Source organism: Lemur catta, chromosome 1 (genome assembly GCF_020740605.2).
Source record: "Lemur catta isolate mLemCat1 chromosome 1, mLemCat1.pri, whole genome shotgun sequence".
Lineage (NCBI taxonomy): Eukaryota > Metazoa > Chordata > Mammalia > Primates > Lemuridae > Lemur > Lemur catta.
This window is the reverse complement of record NC_059128.1, coordinates 102,915,424-102,940,296: the sequence shown is the minus strand read 5'-3', so window position 1 is coordinate 102,940,296 and position 24,873 is coordinate 102,915,424. Positions and strand designations below refer to the sequence as shown.

At 58.6% G+C, this 24,873-nt stretch overlaps 1 protein-coding gene across 1 annotated transcript; it reads right to left on the bottom strand.

The window, feature by feature from the left end:
• Window positions 1–24,405, bottom strand: LOXL1 (lysyl oxidase like 1). The gene is made up of 7 exons (XM_045531707.1): window positions 22,908–24,405; window positions 8,522–8,630; window positions 5,423–5,560; window positions 4,776–4,932; window positions 4,157–4,252; window positions 2,808–2,923; window positions 1–305 (listed from the first exon to the last, which is right to left on the bottom strand). The coding sequence occupies exons 1-7, from the start codon at window positions 24,046–24,048 to the stop codon at window positions 299–301; spliced, it is 1,764 nt and encodes a 587-aa protein (XP_045387663.1). The 5' UTR covers window positions 24,049–24,405; the 3' UTR covers window positions 1–298.
• Between the last annotated feature and the right edge of the window lie 468 nt (window positions 24,406–24,873).

The window sequence follows — 24,873 nt, the reverse complement described above, 5'->3', positions numbered from 1 at the left end:
TAGAAAAACCTTGTTTTATTCAGCCCAGACCTGGGCAAACTTGCTCTGTGGTATGGCCAAAATATAAAAAATAAAAACAAACCAACAACCGACAAAACAATGTCGTAGAGAAAAGTTAAGTACAAAATGGGTCTGGCATCCGGAATCCCTGTGGTTTCGGTCCACGTTCGCTCCCTGAGGCCGGCAGGGACGGATGCCCCTGCCTGTGGGTTGGGGGCTGGGCCCCTCGGCGGGAGGCCCCGGGGAAGCAGGGGCTGCTCTGGAAGGGGAGAGATCGGCCGTCGATGCCTTGAGGAGGTCAGGATCTGGGGGCAGAGAGACAGTGGGTCAGTGGCGGCCACAAGGCAGGGCCCCTGCGGCCCCATGGCCCAGGTCCCACGACCTCCACTTCCCTCAGGACTCTGGGCTCAGGAGAAAGGGGCCGACCGCTCAGCCCAGCTCCAAAAGGAGGGTTTCCTGCACTCCCACCCAGCCAGAGCACGGTCTCGCCTGTCCCCCACCCATGCCCTAGTCCCGGGTTGTTTTCTAGGCCATTAGCAGAGCTGCTACTGTCTGGAAATACTTTCTTGTTTTTTCTAACCCAATACTCTTTTTTTTTTTTTTTAAGCCTCCTTTTTCCTTTTCAGAAACATGATGGAAACCCACAGGCGTCAGTCCCGTGGCCTTTCTGGGAACGCTCCGTCCGGCTTCCTGTGCGCACTGGCCCAGCCGCCTGCCTGCGGTCAGGGTCGTGGAGACGCTCTAATAAGACCTGGGCCTTTCCAAGCACTTATGTAAAGAGCTCTCGGAAGGAAGGGCCCTGGCCTCTGCTGCTGCCCGCAGGCCTCCGGGGAGCCGGCAGGGAGGCAAGGGCTGCTCCTCTGTCCGCCCTGCTGAGGGCCCTCGGCTGCTCACACAGCCGCGGGGGACGGGGGACGCTGCTTCCACCCCTCTCCCCGCAGCAAGCGGGGCCGGAGGGGGATGTGGGCTCCCTGGCCTCCTGAGTCCCCAGCTGGCCCCCTGTTTCCTGAATGCCCCTGCCTGCCTTCCTCCTCTTCCTTCCCTAGAATTGCCTCTGCTGCTTAGGCGACCCCTGAATTTTGAATGGCGACTGAGACGGGCCCTGAGGAGCAGAAGGTGCCGGAAACCGAGGTGCACACAGAGCCAAACTGCCAGTGATGGGGCAGGAGTCAGTCATTGCGAACACACTCTGGGCCCTGGGTAATTTGGGTCTAATCCTACTCATGAGGAACCGAATCTCTGCATGGAACCAGAGGCTGCTGTTCACATTTTTTTTTTTTTTTTTGAGACAGAGTCTCGCTCTGTTGCCTGGGCTAGAGTGCCATGGTGTCAGCCTAGCTCACAGCAACCTCAAACTCCTGGGCTCGAGCAATCCTCCTGCCTCAGCCTCCCGAGTAGCTGGGACTACAGGCATGTGCCACCATGCTCAGCTAATTTTTCTATATATATTTTTAGCTGTCCATATAATTTCTTTCTATTTTTAGTAGAGACGGGGTCTTGGTCTTGCTCAGGCTGGTCTCAAACTCCTGAGCTCAAACAATCCACTCGCCCCGGCCTCCCAGAGTGCTAGGATTAGAGGTGTGAGCCACCACACCTGGCCCACATTTTTAATACTCATGTTGCGGTGGTGGCATGTTATGGATGGTCAGGTTAGTGGTAGCAGAAATGAGCCCTGACCCTTGTCACACACTGAGTAATGACCCTGGTCACACACTGAGCCCTGACCTTGGTCACACACTGAATAATGACTCTGGTCAAATACTGAGCCCTGACCCTGGTCACACACTGAGCCCTGACCTTGGTCATGCATTGAGCCCTGATCCTGGTTATACTGAGCCCTGACCCTCAACACATGCTAAGCCCTGACCCTAGTCACATCGAGCCCTGACCCTGGTCACAGGCGGAACCTCGCACCTGCCATCCATTAACAAGCATAAACGTTTGGGGAAAGATGCGTCTCTGGACCCTGGGGTCTCGACCACTCTTCCAGTTGATGGTCAAAACTTAAAGCTCTAAGACTATTCTTCTTTTTTTTTTTTTAATGGAAAAGAGTTGCTTTGATCTGATCAAACATTTTAAATTCACACGGAATGGGGTGGGATTTCTTTGTGAGCTTGTAAGCAGGGGTCCCTCTGCAAAGAATTTCATGTGGGGAATCAGTAGAGGGACTGAGGACAGCAAGCCCAGGACAGTAGCAGCTGAGGACCCTGCCCTGCAGCCATGTGCCAAAAGCCTGACCCCAGATTTTGTTAACTTCCTCTACAGTAGGGACTTAGGGACTGGTGATGGCTCACTCATTCCAGCCAGAATCACTTCTTATCTGGGACTGTCTAATCCAATCCACTTGATGAGGACACTAATGATCACACTGGGTGCTACTGTGTGCTGAGCTCTTAAAGACACAGACATCAGGCCTATAAATCCTCACCCAAGCCTGTGTGGGAAGTACCCACTTGACAGTTGAGAAAAGTAGCTCAGAGAGGTGAGGTGAATTACTGAATGTCACAGAGCAAGGAAGCCACAGAACTAGGATTGCAGAGCCCATGTGCTCGCACCAAACTACTCTGCCTTCTCCTGGTTTCCACTTGGGAAATTCCCGAAGGGGAACCACGTGATCGGGCCACAGATCAAAGCCCACAGCCTGAGCCCCACCACGAGCACTCAGCTGTTCCTGCTGGGCCCAGCCACAGCTGTGTTTGGCCATCAGAGCGACCCAGAGTGCAGGTGTCTTAGGTATCTCTGGTGGCCTTGCCTGCTCCCCAGGCCAGAAAGGGGCGTGGGCAGGAAGGGTGGTGGGCAGCACTTACTGGACAATTTTGCAGTTTGTTGTAGAAACGTAGCGACCTGTGTAGTGGATGTTGCATCTCACCACGTTGTTGGTGAAGTCAGACTCCAGAACGATGTACTTCGGGTTCACGTGCACCTGCGGAGGAGGGCAGCCCAGAGGGAGCGGGTCTGGTCAGGGAGACTGCACTTCACCGGGTCACCAGGGCAGGGGGTGGCCAGGCAGACAGACAGGCACACACGGAGGTGACAGAGGGAGGGAGACAGGGAGATGGAGAAGGACGACGTGAGGCCAAGAGACGTGGAGACGGGGACACTGCTAGGGACACGGACAGGAGAGAAGAGGCAGCAGGTGGTTCAGGAAGATAAAGTCCAATCCCGTTTATCAGAAGATCATGAGCTGCCCCGAAGCCTGCGCCTGCGCCTGGCGGGCCTCAGGTAAGGCAGGAATGAGGGCCGAGCGGGGACTCGATGCCCGGCCTCCCTGACTCTGAGGCTCACAGCTGCTCACAAACATCCCTGTGCAGGTGACCCATCGAGGGCCTGTCTGAGGCCAGACGGCAGCCCCTGCTCTGGAGCCCGAGCTGTCGACGTTCACTGAGGTGACAGTCCAAGAGTAACCTCTGCTTTCTGCCTGGAAAGGAGCTGTTGGGACGCAACACTTAAAAAAGCTGGATTAACGGGGGGGGGGGGCGGCAGCGTTATGTGCAAAACGTTTAAGAACAGATGCGATGATGTTACTTTCTAATCCAAGCACACTCCTGGAAGGCAGGAACCGCGTACCGCTTATGCGGTCTGCGAGCCCAGTGCCTAGAACTCAGAGGGGCCTTCGAGTTCGATGAGTTGATGTGTGAGGGAGGGGAACGAACACACCACACTAGACAGCCCCAGGCCCCGGTGAGGCCCACCAGGGTTGCACGCACGGAGCCTGCAAGGAACCGCTCTGGCGACTGTGTTCTGAACGCCTGTCTCCGCTAGCCGCCTTTCCGCAGGCCCCCCTCACTGTTCTTCCTCTACTCAGCTTCTGCGTAGAGTGGGCCCAAGCGAACCGGTAGCATGATCCCCCCTCACTGTGCCTGCATGGAGGAGGCTGAGCTTCGGCTTCCCAGGTGAGGCCATGACCGGGTGGTCTGCACGGATGTACCGAGCTGGGCTGTGCTGTCACACACTTTTCTACCTGTCCCCCCATCAAGGGAAGGGACAAAGGAGTGAGTGTACGTTGGGGTGGGAGGGGTTCAGGCTAGAAAGGACTCTTGAGCACAGGAGCCCTTGGCTTTGCAGGGGGCCCCGTGAGGAGCTGAGGTCTCTCTCCATCTCTCTCCCAGGTGGCACAGAGTCTGCCCCGCCTGCAGACGGGGGCCGGGAGACTCACCTTGAGGACATAGTTTCCGGGCTGCACGTCTGTTATGTCAATCCACTGGCAGTCGATGTCCGCGTTGTAGGTGTCGTAGCAGCCTGGGCTCAGGCCCTGGAAAGGGACAGGTGGAGAGGGTGGGGTGCTGCCCACCTGCAGCTGCTCAGGGTGGGTCTGCCCCTTCCCAAGGCCACTGGACCAGAGAGAAGACAGAGAGACGTAATAGCCAGCTGGGAGGGATGAAATGAGGGCAGGGGGCCGCCAGGGAGAGAAAGACGGAACAATGGATAAAAAGAGACAGACTGGACAGACGGACAGTCTGCAGATGGTGGGTGGACACACAGGCAGATGGGACATCATGCTATCCAGACCTGCTGCAATGTTCCTTTCGCTCCATGAGCAGACACCCCTAGAATTATGCAGGAAGGGGCCTGGGAAGGGAGGGGACAGTCCCTACAGGGCCCTGTGGTGGCCTGAGGACTGGTGAGAAGACCTCGCTTTGCCCAGAGCTGAGTGGCCATAAGCCTTGGCACCAGCCTGTCCTCAGCCTTGGCATGAGCCTGCCTTGGCTGGCACCGTTCTTTGCCTCCCCCAGCCCCGTCCTCTGGTGCCCCGAGCCCTGCCTCTCCAGCCCCACCTGCGTGTGAGAGGTGCACGCATAGCGCTTGAGGTTGCCGAAGTCACAGGTGCTGTCCTCCAGGCAGAAGCTGGCCTTGTGGCCCTCGGCCACCTTCTTGCCCGTGGCCGCATCCAGCAGGTCATAGTGGCTGAACTCGTCCATGCTGTGGTAATGTCTGGGGGCAGAGGAGAGGGGGAGGAGGGAGAAGAGGGCCTAGCATCCCCTGGGCCTCTCACCCTGTCCCCATCCTGGGATGGGCCCAGGGGACCCTGCTGTGACACAGCCTCCTGACAGGTCTGGGCTCTCCTATCCCCTGAGCCCCACAGCGTGGCAGCTCTGGTGCTCCCCACCTGGCCAGGTCACCCGAGGAGAGCACCACCTTAGGACTTCTCACTTCCTTTTTGGGCTCCCACCTGTGCTGGCCTCCCCTGGGCAATACCCCGTGTTCCAGACATTTCCATCCCTCACCAAAACCAGTCCTTCTATGTCCCCTTCTCCAGCCCAGCCTTGGCTAAAGTTCCTCTGAGCAACTCCTGGTCCAGCGCTGGATCCTCGGCAGACACCACCTCCCCGGGGCCCTCCAGCCGGCATCTGGGTCTCCAGGGCGCTACTGGGGGGAGGGGAGCTTAGGCACCAGGCCCCTGGCCGAGCCCCACCCCACTCACTGGTGGCAGCTGTGCCACTCCCAGGTGTGCCGTGGCCGGTTGGGGAGGAAGTCCGCCGTGCCCTGGTTCTTCACGCGCTGGGGGAAGCGCAGCAGCACCCGCACGTCGTAGTCGGTGGCTTCGGGGGCGTAGGCTGTGCTGTGGGCACAGGTGGGGAGAGTAGAGTGGGGCTGGGGTCCAGTGACACCGGAACACAGCATGGGCTGCATCAGCCCCCACCCCCAGCCCTGGGGCCATTGGTCCTCTGGCACCCCCTTGCCCCGAAGGTCCTCTCATCTGACCCCACCCCGCACTGTGGCAGAGGCTCAGGCCTCTTCCTCTCTCTCCTGACCCCATCAGTGCCTGGCTGTCTCCTCCTTCCTGGCCTCCACCACGTGGCTGATGCTGCCAACAGGGTCTTTCTAAAGTAGCATCAGGCCTCGCAATGGCCCTCGGAAAGTCCCCGATGCCTGTAGGTGACTCAGGCCCCTGGGGGCAGGGACATAGAAAAACCTTTGGAGGGCAATTTAAACATAGCCCTGTCCAGGGATTCTGATAAGTCTTCCCCACTCTAGACAGGGCCCTACTTGTTGACAAAGCAGGCCACGTCTCAGGCGCGGGCCTGAGAAAGGGGGCTTGCACTCCTTCGGTCAGAGCCTCTGCATGTTCCTGGTCCCATCTGCCCTTCTGACCCCCATCCACCGCACACCTGGGTTCCTGCTTCCAAGTCTGTTTCCCAACCCAAGTCCCCTCCTCCAGGAAGTCTGCTCTGATTGCCTCACTTAGGGGACTCCTGATGCCTGTGAGCTCTACAGCACTGCCCGCAGCACAGCCTGTCACCACCTGCACCCTGCACTGGGTTGGGTGTGACCAGGCCACCTCTTGGTGACTGCATGGCTTCAGGGGCTGGCAACCCACCTTTTTCCATTCAGGGAGCAGGGTCCGTGTGGACTGCTTGCTCGCAGTCCACTGCTGACCACACATTCTCAACTGAGGCAGGAGAAGGACAGAAGGAGGAGTGAGGGACAGCAGTGAGGGGAGACACGCATACACACACACATGCTCATACAGAGGCGGTCACACACACACACACAGGCTGTAGGAGCAGGGCGGCTGGCTGGAGGTTCCTCCCCTCTTTAGCTGACCGCTGACAGCTGCCCTGGCTGGCCTCAGGGGCGCTTCCCTGGAGCTCATTAAAGTCTGAGTCCCAAGGCCAGAGGCGAGCGGTGGCCAGTCATGGGGATTAGCGCTCTCTCTGAGAGTATGTCTGGACAACAGGCGGCTCAGACTCCTGTCTGCCAGGACGTAAGGCCCGCAGCCTTGTCTGGGGGAGGCTTGGAATCTGTCTGTGTCTGGGTTGAAACAAAACATCCTCCTTCCCTCTGTTCAGTTAAACCCTGCCTCTCCACTCGGCTCCGCACACCGTGGGAAACCATCAGGGTCTAGATCCTAGGTCCAGCTTGGCCACAGCTGGCAGCGAGACTTGGAGCAAGTCCCTTCCCTTCTCCGGGTTCCGCCTGTGTGTGGACTGGCACCGGCATGCGGGCCACACTCAAGTGATCCTGGAGGGCCCTCCCCAGCCAGGGCTCCGGTTCTGCGGGGGTCTCCAGGTCTGCACTCCTGCGCCCAGGCTCTTCTGATGCCCCAGCCCTTGCCCACCTCTCCCTCCTCTGATCTCGCACAGCTCTGGCCTGTGAACCACTCGTTTAGGCTCTCGTCCCACACCTGTGGCTTGGTCCTGTCACGGGGGCCCGGGGGAGGGCCATGTTCTCCAGCTGGCCCAGGACCTCCTCCAGGACAGAGGCCAGGGCCGCCTCCTCGCCCCATCTGGGGGCTCAGGTCTGGGCACTGGGGATGCTCCGCGGAGATGTAGTGGTAGTTTGGCTTTTACTAAAACGCTTCAAAACTGGACAGGCTGTCAATGAGGCTGTAAGCTCCCCACCACTGGTGGAGTCACAGCAGGGACACTGTGCTCTCTTCCTGGGGACAACTGGGTCGAGGTAAGTCCCGCATGGGCAGGCAGCTGTGGGGTACTCAACGCGACCAGGGCCAGTTCCCGCACCCGTGTGCTGCCAGCCTGTGAGGACGTTAGGAGCCTGCGCCAGAATGTAAATCAACGAGGGTACTAAGCACCCTGCTTGGTTCAGCTGACGCCTGTTGTTTTAAAAGCAAGCCGTTCCCAGCGAAGGAAGCAGCGAGCTGAGTTACATCCGGGGCAAGCTCCTTATCTTGTCACAGACTGGTAACAGTCAGCGGTCAGCTTCTCTGCATGGCAGCGAACCATTAGAACTGTTACCAGTAGGAGCTCTAGACATGAGAAAATGCTGACATTCCAAAGGCAGCAAAAAGTAAAAGTAAATAGTGAGTTCCAATGTCAAAAAAAGGAAGTAATTAAGAAAAATGAGTGCTTTCAACATAGAGGGATACAAGCAAAGAAGCCATGCGATCTTTAACTGGTTCTTTTAGCACAGGGACGTATCCCCCAAGCACACATATGTGAGCAGAGCAGAAACTTGCTAATAAACGCAGAGGCAAGCTCTGCAGGAGGCAGGAGCACCACGAATAACGAGTCGGCTCTGCCCACCTTCTGGGTGCACGTAAACTGGCCTCCGTTCCCTCTCTCCAGTGCCACACAGAATGGGGCCTCTTTGTCACCATGCCCACTGTGACCAGGCAGAGACAGCCTGGGCCAGCCAAAGTCACAGCTGTCCTCTGTGGACATGGCTCCGTACCCCGGCCTGTATCCCGCAGGCCTGCCCACCCTGCCGGACTTCCCTGTCCTCGTGTGAGCATTCCTGGGCTCCCCATGAGGGACCTGCTCACCAGGCAGCTCAGATCTGAGAAGTCTGAGTTCCTTTCGTCGCTCTCGTGCGGGGATGAAATGCCCAGCAGAGGTAGAGTCCTTGCACAGGGCCGCGCAGCACACAGAAATGCGGGGTGCCTGCTCCTCCCCGCCCCTCCTGACTGTGTCAGGGCAGGCCAGCCTCATACAGGAAGAGGTCAGGGCCCTGAGAGGCCTGGGCATGTGGCCAGGGTCGCCTGACTGGCTGGCAGGAGCACTGGTGCTGGGCAACTCCCAGGGACTGTCCCGACCTCTCTGTTTCCTCCTCGGCCCCTTACCTGGCCAGACACTTCTCCTCCGCGGCACAGCGCAGGGAGTACAGGTGGGCTCTCTGCACGTAAGTGGACGCTTGCACGTAGTTGGGGTCCGGGACCAAGTCAGGGAGACCTGGAGTGGGCAGTGGGAGAGAGCGGGGTGGGGGGAAAGGGTGACATGGAGAGGGTCAGGCTGGCCACTGCTCATGCCCAGAGACCGCTCCCTACCCAAACACCCGCCTCCATTCTCCCTGGGCGTTGGGTCCTGGGCTCGGGTGTGGGGTCAGGGAAGTCAGGCAGCAGGAGCTCCATGGTGGGGCGAGCTGGGACGTGAGCAAGATCTGGGAGACGGGGTGGAATTTAGAGCCAGGGAGCAGGAAAGGGTGTTCTTGGCAGGGGGAACAGCATGAACAAAGGCCTGAAGGCAGGACCGAGTGAACCAAGTAATTTCCTGACAGACACTCCCTCCGTGTCCTTATTCCCCGGGCCTCTGGACACCAGCCCCTAGACGCCCTCTGCTCCTCTCACCCCTGCAGCCAGCGCTCTGCGTGAGCCACCAAGACAGCCCTGGGCTTGCTTCTGGCCCGAAGTGGGCCCCAGAAGCCTCATGGGCAGAGCCAGGTGGATGCTGGCTGGCAGGAGTCAGGGAGGGCAGGAAGGGATGGGCTAGAAGGAAAATACTTCCCCAGAGTGGGCTGCTGACTAGGCAGGATTCGCAGCCTGGGCGCCCAGCCCGACCTGCTCATGATTCCTTTCCTCCTGGCACAGCCCCTCCTTCCCCCATCACCTGCCACCACTTCCTGCCATCGGCCCCCCCAGACCTGACCACAACCTCCCCATCTGCAACCTCTGGCCTCCAACCTGAGGGAGGCCCGGGGGAGTCTGGAGCCTGCTCCAGCCCTGTGATCACTTGTTCCCCAGGACATGCCAGAGACCAGGTCTGTCCACCCTGCTCTGCCCCTCCGCCTTCCCCACAGGGCATGCACTAATTCAACTAAGAGTTATTAGGAATAAGCAGAAACCAAACTCGGTGTCTAGACCCCATCCTGCGTTGGAATAAAGGAGGAGTGATCTTAACGTTGGGAGTGCGGGGGCACAGGCGGGCTGGGAGTGGGCAAGGGGGCCCTGGGCCCTATCCCAGCTCAGCCGCCAACTTAAAGGGCAGTGGGCCTGGGGCCTCTGAGCCCCCTCTCCTCTCCCCTCAGGGAGGTAAATGATGGAATGAGGCTGTGAGCTCCTCTTAGCTTTTTCCAAGCCCTCTGCTCCTGGAGGAGTGGGAAGGATGACAGCAAGCAAGAGGGGTTGAGTCTTGCTGCCAAAGACCCCTTCATCTCATCAGCTTGAGGTCCACGAGACTGAGGCAGAGGAGGGGAAGTCTGGCTTCCAGCCTTTGACAGAGGTGTCGGCCTGCACCCCCAACACACACACCCCGGGCTCCCAGGCCCAAGCCCTGCTCTCCCTGGGGCCTGGGCTCATGGGGGAGCCTGGTCCAGGCAGCCAGGGTGACCTCACCTACTGGGAATGAAGAAGCAGCTTGGAGGATGAGGGTGGGTGAGGATGAGGTGGCTCCTGGCTGATGGGGGACTTCTTGGCCAGCCTAGGCCCTATTACTCGAGCCTCCAGGAATGTTTGCAGTCATTTCCCAGGGGACCCTTGGCCCTCAAACCCAGCTGGGAGCTGGTTCTCATCCTCTGGTCCCCGGAAGCCTGGGGGCTGGGGGCTGAGGACGAGAGGAATGGTCCACCGAGGGCCGCTCCCTCAGCAGTGTGCAGGGGTGGGGCAGCCGGGCCTGAGGCCTCGTGGGACCCAGCATTTGGCACCAGACAGCCTGCCGCCCCCACCCCAGGCCCAGTTTCAACAAATACTGCACAGATGGCTCCACAAAGCTTTTCTGGCCCGACCCTTCCTCTTAGGCCATTTCATGAGCTGGCTGTGCAATCCAGGGAGGTTGGAAGAGCCAGCTGAGTAAGAGGCCAGGTGGGGCCAGTGAGTGCCGATGTTGTTCCTGGCCTCCAACTGAGCCTTGACCATGGTCACAGGCTGAGCCCCAACCCTGGCCACACACCGAGCCCCGACCCTGGTCACATACTGCACCCTGACCCTGGTCACACACCGAAATCTGATCCTGGTCACACACTGAGCCCCAACTCTGGTCACACACTGAAATATGACCCTGGCCACACACTGAGATGTGACCTTAGTCACACACTGAGCCCTGACCCTGGTCACATACTGAGCCCAGCTCCTGGTCACATAGTCTGACCCTGGTCACAGACTAAAGCCTACAGACTGAGTCCTGATAGCCATCAACAATTCTGAACTTCACTCTCATTGCTGTGTGTCCCCAGATGATGTGCTAAGGCTCTGTACTCAAAAAAAAAAAAAAAAGCCTTACAAAAGGAATTGCTTTGACACCCTCAATCCTTTTTGATGAAACTGAGTAGCATGGGGGTTTTTATGAGCTCCAGGGCTCTGGGGGGAGGGACATTTGTAGCATACCACATGTGGGGATTCGGAGTGAGACTATTGGATTTCATCGTATCTACTGGTGTCGCCTCCCCTCTGGACTGGGCTCTCTGAGGGCAGGGCCCGAGTCCCACGTGAGTGAAACTCAGCAGGGTCATCCACGGTGCTCAGGAATCTGTGCTTTGGGGATGACTGACGGGCCCAAGTCCCCTCGGCCTCTGGAAGTGCTGGATGAGACTGAGGCTCAGAGAGGGCAAGGGATTTGTCCACGGTCACACAGCGGGTCAGGGCAGCCCCAGGAGGAGATGCTAACTCCTGACCTCCTCCCAGGACTCCTCTTGTCATTCTTCCTTTTACAAAAGTAAACTTTTTTAAGTTTTTCTTTTTTTTTTTTAGGTATGATCTATACACAGTCGCATGCACAGATTTCAGGTGTACAGTTTGATAAGTTCTAACAAACGTATAAGGCCATGTAACCACCACCACGGTCAGGCTATGGACTGTTTCCATCACCCCCGCCCCTTGCCAGTAACCCCTGGCCCCTCAACCACCCCAGACAACCACGGATCTGCTTTTCCATCACCAGAGATTAGTTATGCCTTTTCGATGGGATTAGTCTTACCATTATTTTATAGTTTTCTTTGTTCCCTATCTCAGGCCATTACTGGGGCCTTCTGCACCCCCTCCCCCTGCCTGGCTGTGCTCCCCCCATACCCTCCTTGCCCCGAGAGGCAGCAGCTTGGGGAAGCTACTGGAAAAGAGCAGCCTCAGGAGTTCAGGCAGGTCCCCCCCTCACCTTCGGGATCCCCTGCTGAGGTCCCTAGGAACAGCAGGCTCCCTCCCATGGCTGGTATGTTTTTTCAGGAAGGAACAATGCCTCCTTCTCCGGGCTGCTCTCCCAGGGGACATTTCGTCAGCAGCCAGGCTTGCGGGCTCGGGATCCCAGCCCCTTTGTAGGGCTGGAGGTGGGGGGCTGCGTGATGTGGGAAGGGGCTTGCCCTCCAGGCAGGGTGGCCAATGCTGGGTTCAGTCCAGTGACAGCCAAACAGCGTGATCAGGCCCCCACCCCAACACGTGTGCCTTTTAAAGAAAGATCCTGGAGAAAGGGCCTTTCTGCCTACTCCAAACGCAGGAGCAGCCATCCGTCATGGAGACATAATTTTGAGGAGGGCTGGGATCTCTTTTGCCAGCACATATGGCGTCATCCAGCCCTTGGGCCTCGAACTGGAGACTCTAAAAAGTGGGTTCCAATGAGCACTTTCCCCAGAGACTCCCGTTTTTATAAATGCAGAGAACTGAATTAATCCTAATTCTCAGTTCAGAGCAAACCATGATCATTGGTCTACACAAGGCCTGTTTCTTGTCTTATCAAATTCTTTTTACCTTCATCTTCACCCCGACCCTCAGACATGTCCGTGACCGTCTGTGCTGTCTGTATAGCATCTGCGGTGCCCTGGGGGTGGGTATGCATTTTTAAAGTATGGATCTCATTCTGTTTCCTGATTTTGCAGTCAATGTAAACCTTTAAGATCTATCCAGTACCTGGCTTGCCTTGCTCACTAGGATTCCACAGTGTGTCTCTGCCATGTCCCACCTGGCCAGCCTCCCGTGTAGACTCCCAGGTCACCTCCGACTCCCCGCTCCACAAACGTGCTCCAGTGGACAGCTTGCACAGACCCCTCCGGGACCTGGCGAGGCTGTGCGACCAGCTCCCGGCTCACCTCCCGCCTTGTGCAGCTCCCCCAAGTCCCCAGCACCGCTGGTGGGGGTGGGGTGAGGGGTCTGACCACCACTGGGGCCGAGGGTCTTGCTCAGACTACCCAGGGAGGCCCTGGCCACCACCAGAGTCCTTCCTCCTGCTCCCAGGAGGGAGACAGGAGCCTGGGTTCTTACCCTACTCTGTCATACACCTGTGTGGCCCTGGGCTGACTGAGCCCCTCTTCGGGCTTTATAGCCTCCATTTGTCCTCTTCTAATTGTCCTCCACCCCCTTCGAGGCCTAGAGCCCTGTGCTGGCCCCCACGGGTGCTCTTCCCCAGAAGATGCTGACCTTACGGATTCATCGTAGGGACACGGGGTCAGAGGGCAGCAAAGACCCTTGGGATGGCCAAAGCCAGGCTGCTCGGCTGGGGAGGGGCTGTCGTGAGTGAATTGGGTCCCGGGGCCATTCCGCAGGCAGCCAGCCACTGGTCTGGGGGAGCCATTCTGCTGTGGCAGGGCCCTCAGACCCTCCAGGGCAGTGAGGGCACAGAGCCGAGGGGAAAGGCCCCGTGTTCTGCGTCCCTGCTGTGCCCTGGAGCTTCCTCTGTGGGGGCCTCAGGACCTCAGCAGGGAGAACCGTCACACGACTCTTGGGGCCAATGTGCTCAAGGCAGGCTCACCCTTTCTTCTGCTCCAGGCTGGGTCTGGAGATACTGACAGCTCCCGTGCCAGCCCTTGGGAACCCAAGGACAATGACCATGTGCCCCTTCCCTGGCTGGATCCACCTGGGGCCTTCTCAGGGGTAAGACTTCAGAGGTGAGTTTACCGTCTTGTCCAACCTCCCCATGCCCCTTTCTGAGGCTCAGTTTCCCCATCTGCCCGATGGGGGAGACTGGACTAACTGCCCTTGAGCACAGGTTGGATGGCTTGATAAACACTTGGGGATTAAAATACTTTTGGGGAGCTATTTAGTCCACTCTCCAACCTTGGGCAAGAGCCAGAGACCTCTCACAACCTCACAGACGATACTTTAGCAGGCAGGAAATTCTCCCACCGTCTGATCTAAATCCTTCCTGCTTCATTAGGAATCCGTTCCCTCCTGCCCAGTGGTTCCTGGAGGCTGCTCAGCGCCAGGGCCCTGTGGCTACATTCCTACCGCTTGTCCACACCTCACCTGTTTCCCTCTTGGCTTCCCTTTTTCTGTGGGTTCGATAAACCTCATCTCTGAAATCCACCCTCCCCAAGCCCGCTGCTCACGAGGAGCAGACGATGGAAAGTGGAATGCGAAAGAGCCCTAATCTCTTGAGCCCAGCGCTGGAGGATAAACAAAGTCCAGCAGGAACCGGTCAGTCGTTGTGAAATATGTGCTGAGCGGGGTTTTGGCCAGCGCAGCCGGACTCCGGAGGAGCCCCTAGGTGGGGGAGCAGCGGAAAGCGCCACCGAGCAGGGCCTGGAATAATGATGAGCCAGACAGCGCCTCCAGCGGGGAGCTGGCCGCTGGCACCCCAGGAAATGATTATCTGATAATCAGGACACTGAATTGTCAGCGCAGGCCTGGCGGTACCACACCTGTTGGTACCACACCTGTTGGAGAGAGCAGGCAGGTGAGGTGGCTGCACAGTCTGCTTTGCCCCACCAGGAAGGGGCAATCCCAGTCCAGCAAATGAGCTATGCCGGCCATAAAGCCAGGGCCACAATCTTCAATGGCTCCCAACTGCCCACGGACTCAAGCCCAGAAGTCTCGGGGTGGCAACTAAGGCCTTCTGTGATCTGGCTTTAAGCTGGCCTCTAGAACTCTTAACCCTAAGGATCAACAGGCAGGTCCCTAGCAGCAGACTTGACCGTTTCTCCCCCCAGCCTCTGACCCCATGGTGCCCTTGTCCTAGAGTTCCCTGCTAGACATCACCACAGCCCCCCACCTCGCACACAGCCCAGCTCTGCTCATGCCCCGAACCCTACCTTGTCAGCCCTGACCACCCCTCCACCACCCCCTGCACCCTCCTACAGCATTCACCTGCGCTGCCCAGCCCCCCCACCCCATGGGGAGAGGCAGCCCAGTGGCAGCGAAGGCTCGCTCTGTGCAGAAGGGAACCTTCATGTGTGCCTGGTGGAGCCAGCTGCCCAGGAAGCAGGATGGGGGGAGCGGGGAGGTGGCCATGGTTACCCTCTGGGGAGGTCAGCTCCCTTCTCAGGCCAAGCCTAGGCCGCCTCTGCACACCTCTTGCATGTATCTTCCCCCTATAAACACAGCCCCCGCCCCCAAAGCCCACCCAACCTACGCAGGCCCAGCCTGGTGCCCCCTACCCCACCTCCGGAAGCCTCCCCTGATGCTTCGGTTGCCTCAGGGGTTCACTCCCTGCCTGCTCAGACCCTGCACAGTGACCTGAAATTTTTATCTTTCTTACAAAGCCTGTTCTGCCCACAGCCTTCTCACCTCAGCTCACGGAACTGCACCTTCCAGTGGCACAGCCATAAGCCACTGCATTGTCCCTGACCCCTCTCTCTCACCCCCACATCCGACCCACCAGGAATCCCAGCAGCTCTGCCTCCAGAATATACCCCAAAGCGGTTTCCTCCGCCGCTCCCTCGGCCTGGGGCTCTGCAGCAGCCCCTTCTCCACCTCCCCACTGCCCACTCCTGGCAAGGCAGTCGGGGTCCTGTTCAAATGTCACTGCTCAGCTCAAAGCCTGCAGTGGCTTCCTGGTGCACAGAAACAGCCCAGTTCCTCACAGTGGCCCCCAAGGCCCTCCACAGTCAGCGCCCCATTACCTCTCTGCCCTGCCTCCTGTTATGCCCCCACTTCCACTCCGCTCCATTCTAACCACACTGGAACATATATGAAAAGCCCAGGGAATTCCTGCCTCAGGGCCTTTGCTGCTGCTTCCCCTGTCTGGAACCCTCTCTTCCTGCAGAGAGCTGCACGGCCCACTCATATGCCTCTTGCAAGTCTCTGCTCAAATAAATGTCACCTTCATAAGGCCTGCCCTGACCACCTCTGCAACCTGCCCCTCCCAGACCCACCGCATCTTTCTTACCTATCTCTATTGTTTCCAGAGCACTTACTATCTTCTATTATTTACCTATTTATTATGTTCATCCATGAAAATGTAAGGTGCACAAGGGCAAGGATTTTGTCTTTCTTTTCACTACTGAATACCCAGCTCTAGAACAGTGTAGCACACAGTAAGGCACTCGATAAATATTTGTTGAATGAACGTGTTTCCTCATGAGATGGTATGTGCTATCTCCACCAGGTGACAGCCCCTGAGGGCAGAGGCGGGCAGGATCGTCCTTGCCTGCACTCAGCTGCTGGCCCAGCCAGGTCTCACAGGTGCACGGCAGGTGCCGGGAGCTGGAGAGACGGAGGGGCTTGGGCCACTCTGCATCCCGGTTGCTGGTTTCTCGCTGCCAGGCTGAGACTTTGGTGAGGCAGGGATGGGTCTGGGGCGTCCCTGAATCCTCCATGCCAGGGCCTGGCACCTGTATGCCCTTGGCGAGCGTGTGTGTGAATGCCCGCATCCCACAAAGGGTCTGGTGGCATCTGCCTGCGGGAGCACAGACTTCATTATCAAGCAGAGGCTGGAATTGATTCAAAAAGTCCTTTCTTTTGAAAAAAAAAAAAAAAAAAAAAATTAGCTTGGGGCTTGGAAAACCCATGTTGGCCCACAAACAGGGGGAAGGGTGGGTTGTCTCCCAAGGTTTTGATGGCAAAGGCCTCTCGGACATCAACTTACCAACCCTAGTCCCTTCCTGCTCTGGCGTTCTGTCACCCCTCACCCTGTGTCCAGGTGACACTGAAATGCCCCGTTTCTGGGGTGCCCATCAGCAAGGGGAAGAGGGCCCCAGGACCAACCCCCACCTTATGGTCCTGAGTTCAGACAAAGAGGCCCTCTTGGTCCAGCTGCCTGTGGCGAGGAGGTGCTTAGGCCAGGGCAGGGGACATGTCCGAGGCCCTGACTGCTCCCCCGCAGGAATGCGGGGCACAGCAATTGGAAGCAGGTGTGGGCTGCCCGGGCAGACCATCGCTCCCTCCCTGCTCCCTCCCTCTCCTGCCCGGTCCAGCCACTGCCCTGGGGACTTTTCCATGTGTTCTTGGCTTGGAAAGGAAGTAGGATGGACTCAGGCTGGAGCTACTGCGGAGGGGTGCCACTTCTGAGAGCAGAGGACATTGTGAGACGGGAACCCCTGGGGTTAGGAGACAGGGAGGAGAGGTGACAAAAGGCCAGAATGCCCAGGCCGAGTCCAGCAGTAACCTGGCACCGGTAATGGCACTAATGGCTCCCCGCTGCCCTGCCACCATCCCCAACGACTGTGGGGCCTGCCAACTTGAGGCAAAAATCCAAATCTTGTTTTTTTCAGGGGGTTTAGACCTGAGAGAAACAATGAAGACTGAGACAGGTGACACAAACTGTAAAACACCCTTCCCTGAGAGGCAGAACAGGCTGAGGCCGGGGCTGCCTAATGGAGGGGACAGGCAGCCTGGGTCCAGCTGCCACTCATTAACCCCGAGACCTTGGGCGAGTTATTGAATTTCTCTGAGCCTTGGTTTCCTCATCTGTAAAGTGGACATAATTCTATCTCACAAGGTTGTTAGGGGGATTAAATGAGACAAAGAAAGGACAAAAAGAAAATAAAATGCTTGGCATGGTGTCCAGTCAATAAATATCAGCCATTCTTCGTCTTCTTATTTAAAACAGGAGCTGTCTCTTCTTGCAGGGACAGTCCAGTTTGAGACCAGGAGAGAGAGGAAGCGCCTTGCGAGCCAGTGATAAGAGAGGAGACAGGAAGTCTGCCTGGGATGGGCCGCTCAGGACAGCACGAGTTTGTTCAGGCACTAATGACTCTCCGTGGACAAACAGGGAGGCAGGAGGAGGACCCAGGCCCCTCTACAGCTCTCTCAGCCTGAAGACTGGATTTTTTTCAGAAGGAGCAGGAAGGAAGGAGGGATGCTGATCTGTGCTTCTGGCTCCAGGGCAAGTCACTTTACCTCTCGGGGCCTTGGTTTCCTCATCTGCAAAATGGGGACAGTAACGGTACCTACCTCCTAGGGTTGTAAGGATTAAGCAGCTCTAACTGTAAAGCTGCAAGAACAGCGTCCGGCGCTCGGTAAGCGCTCTATGAGTGCTTGTTGAGTAAGCGTTCCGAGTCTGGAGTGAGAATCACAGGGCTTTACCCTACGCCACACTGGGGAGGGACTCTGCTCCCGGAGTCTTTCACACCCACTGTCCCATCTCACTCTGTCACAGCCAGTGCCCAGAATACAGAAGACAGTCAAATAGCTGTTAAACGAGTGAATGAATGTGGTATACAGGATGAGCGAACGTATTTTTAAAAATAACACACAGTTGTTGAGAACTTAAGACAGGGAGTCATACAGAGACGCAAATGCTAGTGTCACTACTGAAAGTCAACAAGTGAGCCTGTCACCTTATCTATAAAAGGTGACAAATAGCAGTACCTGGCTGGGACCTGGAAATTAAAGGAGATGATGTGTAAAGTGCCCGGTAAATGCATTCTCCCCTGCATGCAGGTGGGGGAGCTGAGGCCCAGAGAGGCACAGCTGGCAGAGGGCCCACGCCTGTGCCTGCCTGCCCAGCCCGCAGGGTGAGCGTGGCATCCTGGGTCATCTCGCTTTGAATTCTGGCTCAGGAGCACCCTGCTGTGCCATCTCCCTAGGCCTCAGTTTTCTCATCTGTACCAGGGAAACCATAATCTCCCCCTCACTAGGAGGTTGTGAGGAACAATGAAGTCGCACAGTGAAGCCACCAAGCTCAGCAGGTGCTCCTCAGCAAATGGCCGAGTTGGAAGCATGGAGTGGAGGCCAGCTTTGGTTCTCCCTGCATCTCCTCCAAGCCCTGCAGAGGAAGGCAGGTGACCTGGAAGAGCAGGTGGCTTGGGGGGCAGGCCCAGGTGAGCTCGCAGCCCAGGCAGCAGGGGTGGTTGTGGGAGCCAGGGCTGCTCTCAGAGACTGAGGGTCCCAGTCTGGCCTCTTGGGAGCAGGAGGCTGTCCAGAGAGGGGGGTACCTTAGAAACACCCTCGGGTGTGTGTAGGGGGATGGAACATCTAGGCCCAGGAGCAGCAGAGTCCCGTGGGGGCTGTGCAGGCCTGAGAGAGGAAGAAGGAGAGGAAAGGAGAGGAAGGAGGTACCTCTGGTTCTGGAATGCTGGACTGAGACGTTTAGATTTTGTCCTGAAGGCCCTGGGGAGCCACAGGATCTTCTTGAGCAGGGAGTAACCTGGCCAGCACTGCAAGGGTTTATCTGCCCCCCAAGTAGGACGGACGGGAGAGAGAGAGACTGGGAGCAGGGGACCAGGGAGGAGGCAGCTGCTGTTCCCTCCTGGCCTCCAGTTGGCCATGTGAGGACAGGAATAGAGGACACATGCCAGGCAAGGCTGGCACAGCCATCGAGATGCCCTGGGAGGATGCCCAGGGCAGCCTGTTCCATGTTCCTTTCACGGGGCTGCCAAAGCCAGTGAGTCAGGCCGGAGATGGAAGGGGAGGCCCTGGCAGAGGAGCTTTGGCCTTCTGGGGCCAGGGGTCATCTGCTTGGTTGGCACTAAGACCCCCAGCTCAGAGAAGCTGAGGCTGTAGGAGGCAAGAGCTGGGGCAGGGCATGCCAGGAGAGAAGAGCCTGGTGGTGGTACAGGGAGAGGTCACATCATGGGAGCTGGCATGGCACAGGGCACACAGCCGGGCCTGGGAAGCAACCGGCCACCCTCCAAGGCCTCTCTTGGAGCATTGGCTATGACAGTCAGGCAAAGTATGTGACCCTCTCTGGGCTTCTGTTTCTTCCTCTCATCCCTTGCAGTTACATGTTTCAGAGTTGGAGACAATGGAACTGCAGGAGGCCTCGGGCAGTCCCAGTGCCCAGGGTGGGAAGGCAGAGGGTGCAGGCACCCAAGGAATCAGGCTCCGGACAGGCACTTGGAAACCACCCACCCATGGAGGGATGTGGGCGGTGCTCACATGTGTTTGGTGTTGTGAGGACACATCCACGCCCACACACATGTGCAGGCTGCCAGCACCCGCCTCAGACCCCTGGGTGTGTGGCCAGGAGGAATGAAGTCAGTCTCGGAGAATCTGTCTTGGGCTCCCAAACCAGGCCTGGGGGTCTGATCTCAAGTACAAGGCTTGGCCTTCCCTGGGCTGGGATTTTCCATGGTCCCGGCCTAGCAGGGTGGACAGGGAGGTACCAAGGATGGGGAGACTACTGCTCCCTCTCTGGCCTCTTCATGAGCCCCAGACTGGCCTGCACCACCCCCCACACATTCCCACCCCACGCCCTCAATGATTAGGGTACCTGGCGGGTGCTGACGACCACCTCTTGCAGCAATGCTTGGAGACCTCCTTCTCTGGAAGTCCTCCTGAACCCCAGCCCCTGACTGAGGAGGAGCCTCCTCTGGGCTCCCAAAGCCCCTGGCCCCGCCAATGCTTGCCTAATCCCAGCACTGAGGAGCCCCCCCTGCTACGCTTCCCCCAGGGCAGGGCCCAGATTGGATGCATGTCAGCACACTCAGCTTGGCACCTAGGATACTGCCTTTCAGGAAGAAATAGCTTTGACCCAAAGTGAACTGTGGGGCTCCGGGGCAGGGGCCAGAAGCCCTGCTAAGCACCCGGCACCCCCCCACTCCAGACACGGCCTTGCCCTGCCCTGTAGCCTCTGAACCAACTGGCTTCCTTAAGAACTAACAGGCCAAAGAGGGGCCCTAGAAAACTCACTGGCTTGGAGCCCAGACGCTGAGTCCCAGGCCTGGGTCTGCCAGCGTTGTGGCATTTGAGGCCTTGGTTTTCTCCTCTGCCCAGAGGTGGGGCCCTTCTGCCTGAGCCTCTTGCTGAGGTCTTGCATTCTAAGAAAAGCTGCCGCAAAAGTTTAGCACCCTGTAAGGAAAATATCCTCTCCTCCAAGGGGCTCTAAGAGCAGTTGCCGCATGGCTGTAACACACCCTGCTGCAGGCATGCTTCATGCACGCTCCAGGTGAGGACCAGAGGGGTGAATGCACCCTTCCTCACACCACAGAACGACCATCATCTGATACAGCCTGAGCTCCTGCTGGTTCTCAAAGTGGGATTCAGCACCCAACTCAAGGGCTGCACCTCAGTGTGAGAAGTGGGTGCTACCTGTGGGCACTCTTCTCCCCTAGCCCTGGGCTCCAGCAATCCCCAGGGAGGCAGGAGCCACTGCAGCAGCCCCCTCACCCGAGGTCAGGTTGGCTGGAGACAAGGCATCATCCCAAGGCTGAAGAGCAGAGGCTGTGGCTGTCGCACCTGCACCCTTGGTCCCCACAGGGCTTGCCCTCACCTCGTGGGCGTGGCACAGCAACCTCGGTGGGAGCGGAGGATCGTGGATACAGGGAACTGACTCCAGCCTGACAGAGGTAGGGTGGGGGTGGACTGAATAAGCATCAGGGACTGAGCGGAAAACCTTGACCAAAAAGCTGACTGCCCCTGAGGGAGAAAAGCAGGAAGGGGGACTCTAGGACAGAGGACAAGGGGCCAGACCCACCAGCAGGCCCTTGCCATGGTAGTTCCATCTCCGTGTGGGCACTGCCCATCTGAAAAAGGAAGGCTGTCCCTCCACTGTGCCCTCACGTGCAGATGGCTCGGGCCTTCCCAAGACTGGGTTCTATCTTCACTCCCTGAAAAGCCAGAGGGAGACCTGTCCAAGCTGCCTGCTGGGACGCTGTCCCTCGGGGCCAGGACCAGGGTGAGGGGAGTGAGGCAGAGAGGCACTGGCCTGGAGTGCAAAATTTAAGGGGGCTCCAAAAACCTCAGTAGCCCAGGTAAGTAATATATAATGCAATATTTTTAAAAATCAAAATTAATGCCAAAAAAATCTGTGAGCAACAAGATATCCAAATTTCAAATAAAGACAGGATCTATATTGATGCTTTTTCAGTTTGCCTCAATTCCAATATGGCTCGGTATAGCACTGTTACTGATTCTATTTAAAATCTGAATATTTTGGCTGGGCACGGTGGCTCACATCTGGTAGTCCCAACTACTCAGGAGGCTGAGGCAGGAGGATCGCTTGAGCCCAGGAGTTTGAGGTTGCAGTGAGCTGTGATCGTGCCACTGCACTCCAGCCTGGGTGGGTGACAAAGTGAGACCCTGTCACTAAAAAAAATAATAATAAAATACAATACAATTTGAATATTTTTTTCATCATGGATTTTTTTGCATTAATTTTGATTTTTACATAATGCATTGAGATATTACTTTATCTCCATTACTGAGTTTGGGGTATCCCTTGAATTTGTGCCCAGGTCAGTGTCTCACTGATATCTCTAATCCTGGCCTTGCAGAGGCTCCCTCAGGGAGTTCTGGCCATCTAGTGTGGGCTCCTGCCCGGGCAAAGGCCCCCCGCTAACCTCCTTTTTTTTTTTTTTTTTTTTTTGAGACAAAGTGTCGCTTTGTTGCCCTGGCTAGAGTGAGTGCCGTGGTGTCAGCCTAGCTCACAGCAACCTCAAACTCCTGGGCTTAAGCGATCCTACTGCCTCAGCCTCCCGGGCAGCTGGGACTATAGGCATGCGCCACCATACCCGGCTAATTTTTTTTTCCTATATATATTTTAGTTGTCCAGCTAATTTCTTTCTATTTTTAGTAGAGATGGGGTATCGCTCTTGCTCAGGCTGGTCTCGAACTCCTGACCTTGAGCGATCCACCCGCCTCGGCCTCCCAGAGTGCTAGGATTACAGGCGTGAGCCACCGCGCCCGGCCCCGCTAACCTCTTGATCACTCAGGCCAAGCTCACAGATGCCCCGTAACAGGCACTTGTCACACCTCCCCTTGCTGGCCCTGCAGACGCAGGCTTCAGATGCTCCCTGCCTCACCTGTGGGCTGGCACAGGCGCACCTACAGGTGAAGAAGGAGGTGCCCTGATTGGAAGGAGGGAGAGGCAGGGAGAATGGCTCCTTCCCTCTGTCCCCAGACGACCCAAGCCAGGTCTGGAAGGGGTCTCCCAAAGCCCAGCTGGTCCCTCTGCCCCCTTACCCTCAAAGCCGGGGTCGCGGCCCATGCCTGCCTGGCCAACCCCTGACACTGATGCTGCGTGGGTTGGGGGGCGGCGGGGAGGCGAGATGCTGTGGGGCTGTTGGCTGGGGTGGGGTGTGGAGGGGGGTCCTTGCTTTAGCAGTTCAGGGGAGGCCTTTGGCATGGGATGCAGGAGGGGGTCTGGGCGCCTGGAGCAGTCCACCAGCGACCGGGAGCACTACAGAGGGGGCCCAGCGCGCCGGGGCGTACTCACCGCGACCGTTCTGGTTGGGCCGGTACACGCTGCCCACGCTGAGGCGGCCCTGCTGCGCGCCGTTCCGGTCCCCGCCTGGCGGGGGCGCGTCGGAGCTGCGCACGGGCAGGTAGGGCGGCTCCAGCACGCGGAAGGGGGGCTGCGGCTCCACAAGGCGCGGCGGGCTGTAGGCCTCGGGCGGCACGTTGGCGTAGGGCGGGTACCAGCCCAGGCGGGGGTCGCCGCCGTAGGCGCCGCCGGCGGACTGCGCTGCGTCGGGGCTGGGGTCGGGGTAGGCCTGTTCGAGGCCCGCGGTGCCCTCGTGGTACAGGCTGTGCGAGTAGCGGCGGTCCAGGCCGTCGGGGGACTGCGGCTGCGGCGCGTAGGGCCGCTCTGGGGCCGGGTAGAAGCCCTGGGCCGGGTACTCGGGCTGCTCCTCGCCGCCGCCGTAGTCCTCGTAGCGCGCCCGGGGCTGGAAGGGGTAGATGACGCCCGCCGAGGCCATGGCCGCCGCCCCTGCGCCCATGCCGCCGCCCGCGCCGCGGTAGTACACGTAGCCCTGGTCGTAGGTGCGCGACGCGGGGTCGTAGTTCTCGTACTGGCTGACGAAGGGAGCCTGCGGGTAGGGGAACTGCTGCGGGTAGGAGGGCGGCTGGCGGTAGGTGGTGGCGAAGGCCGAGGCCGAGACCGAGGAGGAGGCGGAGCCCCCGTGCCGTTGCTGGGAGACGGAGGTGCGGGCCCGGGCCATGCCGGTGCTGTCCCCGACGGCCACCTCGCGCCAGTTTTCTGGCACCTGGCCGAAGCCGAATGGGTGCCGCGCCTGGCCGCGCACAGTGTCCGAGCCCACGCGCCCCGGCAGGGGCAGGGACGGCGCCTGCCGACGCCGGGGGCCCCCGTGGCTGCGCCGCTGCTGGGCCTGGGGCGCGCCCGCCAGCAGCACCCGGGAGCTACTCTCGGCGTGCGCAGGCCCGGCCGGCACGTACTCTGAGCCCGAGTTGAGCAGGCTGTACACCTGCCCGTTGTTCTCCCACTGGATCAGCTGCCGCCAGCGCCCCGGGTCCGAGCCCTGCTCTGGCTGTACCTGCTGCCCGTGTACCAGGACGCACAAGCAGGCGCCCCACACCAGGGCCTCCAGCTTCCAGCTGGCTCGGCCCAGAGCCATGGTGGCCCCTCTGCAGAGGCCTGGTGGACAGAGAGGCTCGCAGAAGTGGCCCCCTGTGCGTGCTGCTTTTCCCACGGCCTCGCGGACAGGACGGCTCCTTGCCTGTCCCGGCTTTAGCTTTGTCCATCCTGGCCTTGTCCCGAGCGGGACGGCTCCTCCGATGACAGCATTTCGAGGCCAAGGGGTCAGGGCAGGGTAGGGGCGGCGCCCAGGGCTGCACGAGGCTCTCCGCAGGGCACGGAGCAGGCAGGACCGCCTAGGGGCCTTACATGGCCGGCCGGCACTGGCTGTCCGTGGGCCGGCGCTTTCCAACTCTGAATGAATAAGCAACAGGCTGGGAGCGCCGGGAGGTTTCGGCTGCCTGGTCCGCCTGCTGGGGCCTCCTCCGCGGGGCCCTAGGGCCCGCCGGGTTTTAGCTATGCGCGGGTCCCACAGCTGTAGGGTTCGCTTAGTCCCTGGAGCTCCCAGCCAAGCCGCAGACTCGCCCCTGCAGGAGAGAATGAAGCAGGGAGTAAGAGGGGCTTCTGGGGACTCAGATCTGGTGAGTGGGGCTCTGGCATGCAGAACCAGGGCTGGGGTGTCAGCACCACCCTGCCCTTTCCTCTCTGCTTTGGACACAGCATCCTTGGTCTCCGCCTTACTCACTGGCTTCTTGTTTGGGATGGAATGGGTGCCTGGCTTCTGATTGCTCCAGCCTTTCCCTAGTGCCTGGGGTTCCCTCTTCTCTTGTTCCCCAAAGCCAGTGCTAAGAGACATCCTGCTTGTTGGTGGGCCTCCTTGGGGAGATGCTGAACAGGGTCTACCCTCTAATTCTGGAGCCCAGAT

Bases quoted from the DNA above. Each gene is read 5' to 3' on its own strand.
- LOXL1 (XM_045531707.1), bottom strand. From the start codon at position 24,048: ATGGCTCTGGGCCGAGCCAGCTGGAAGCTGGAGGCCCTGGTGTGGGGC. The intron at 4,253-4,775 runs GTGGGGCTGGAG...GTCCCTTTCCAG, and splicing joins CGTGCACCTCTCACACGCAG to GGCCTGAGCCCAGGCTGCTA. The intron at 2,924-4,156 runs GTGAGTCTCCCG...CCTCCTCCGCAG, and splicing joins CCGGAAACTATGTCCTCAAG to GTGCACGTGAACCCGAAGTA.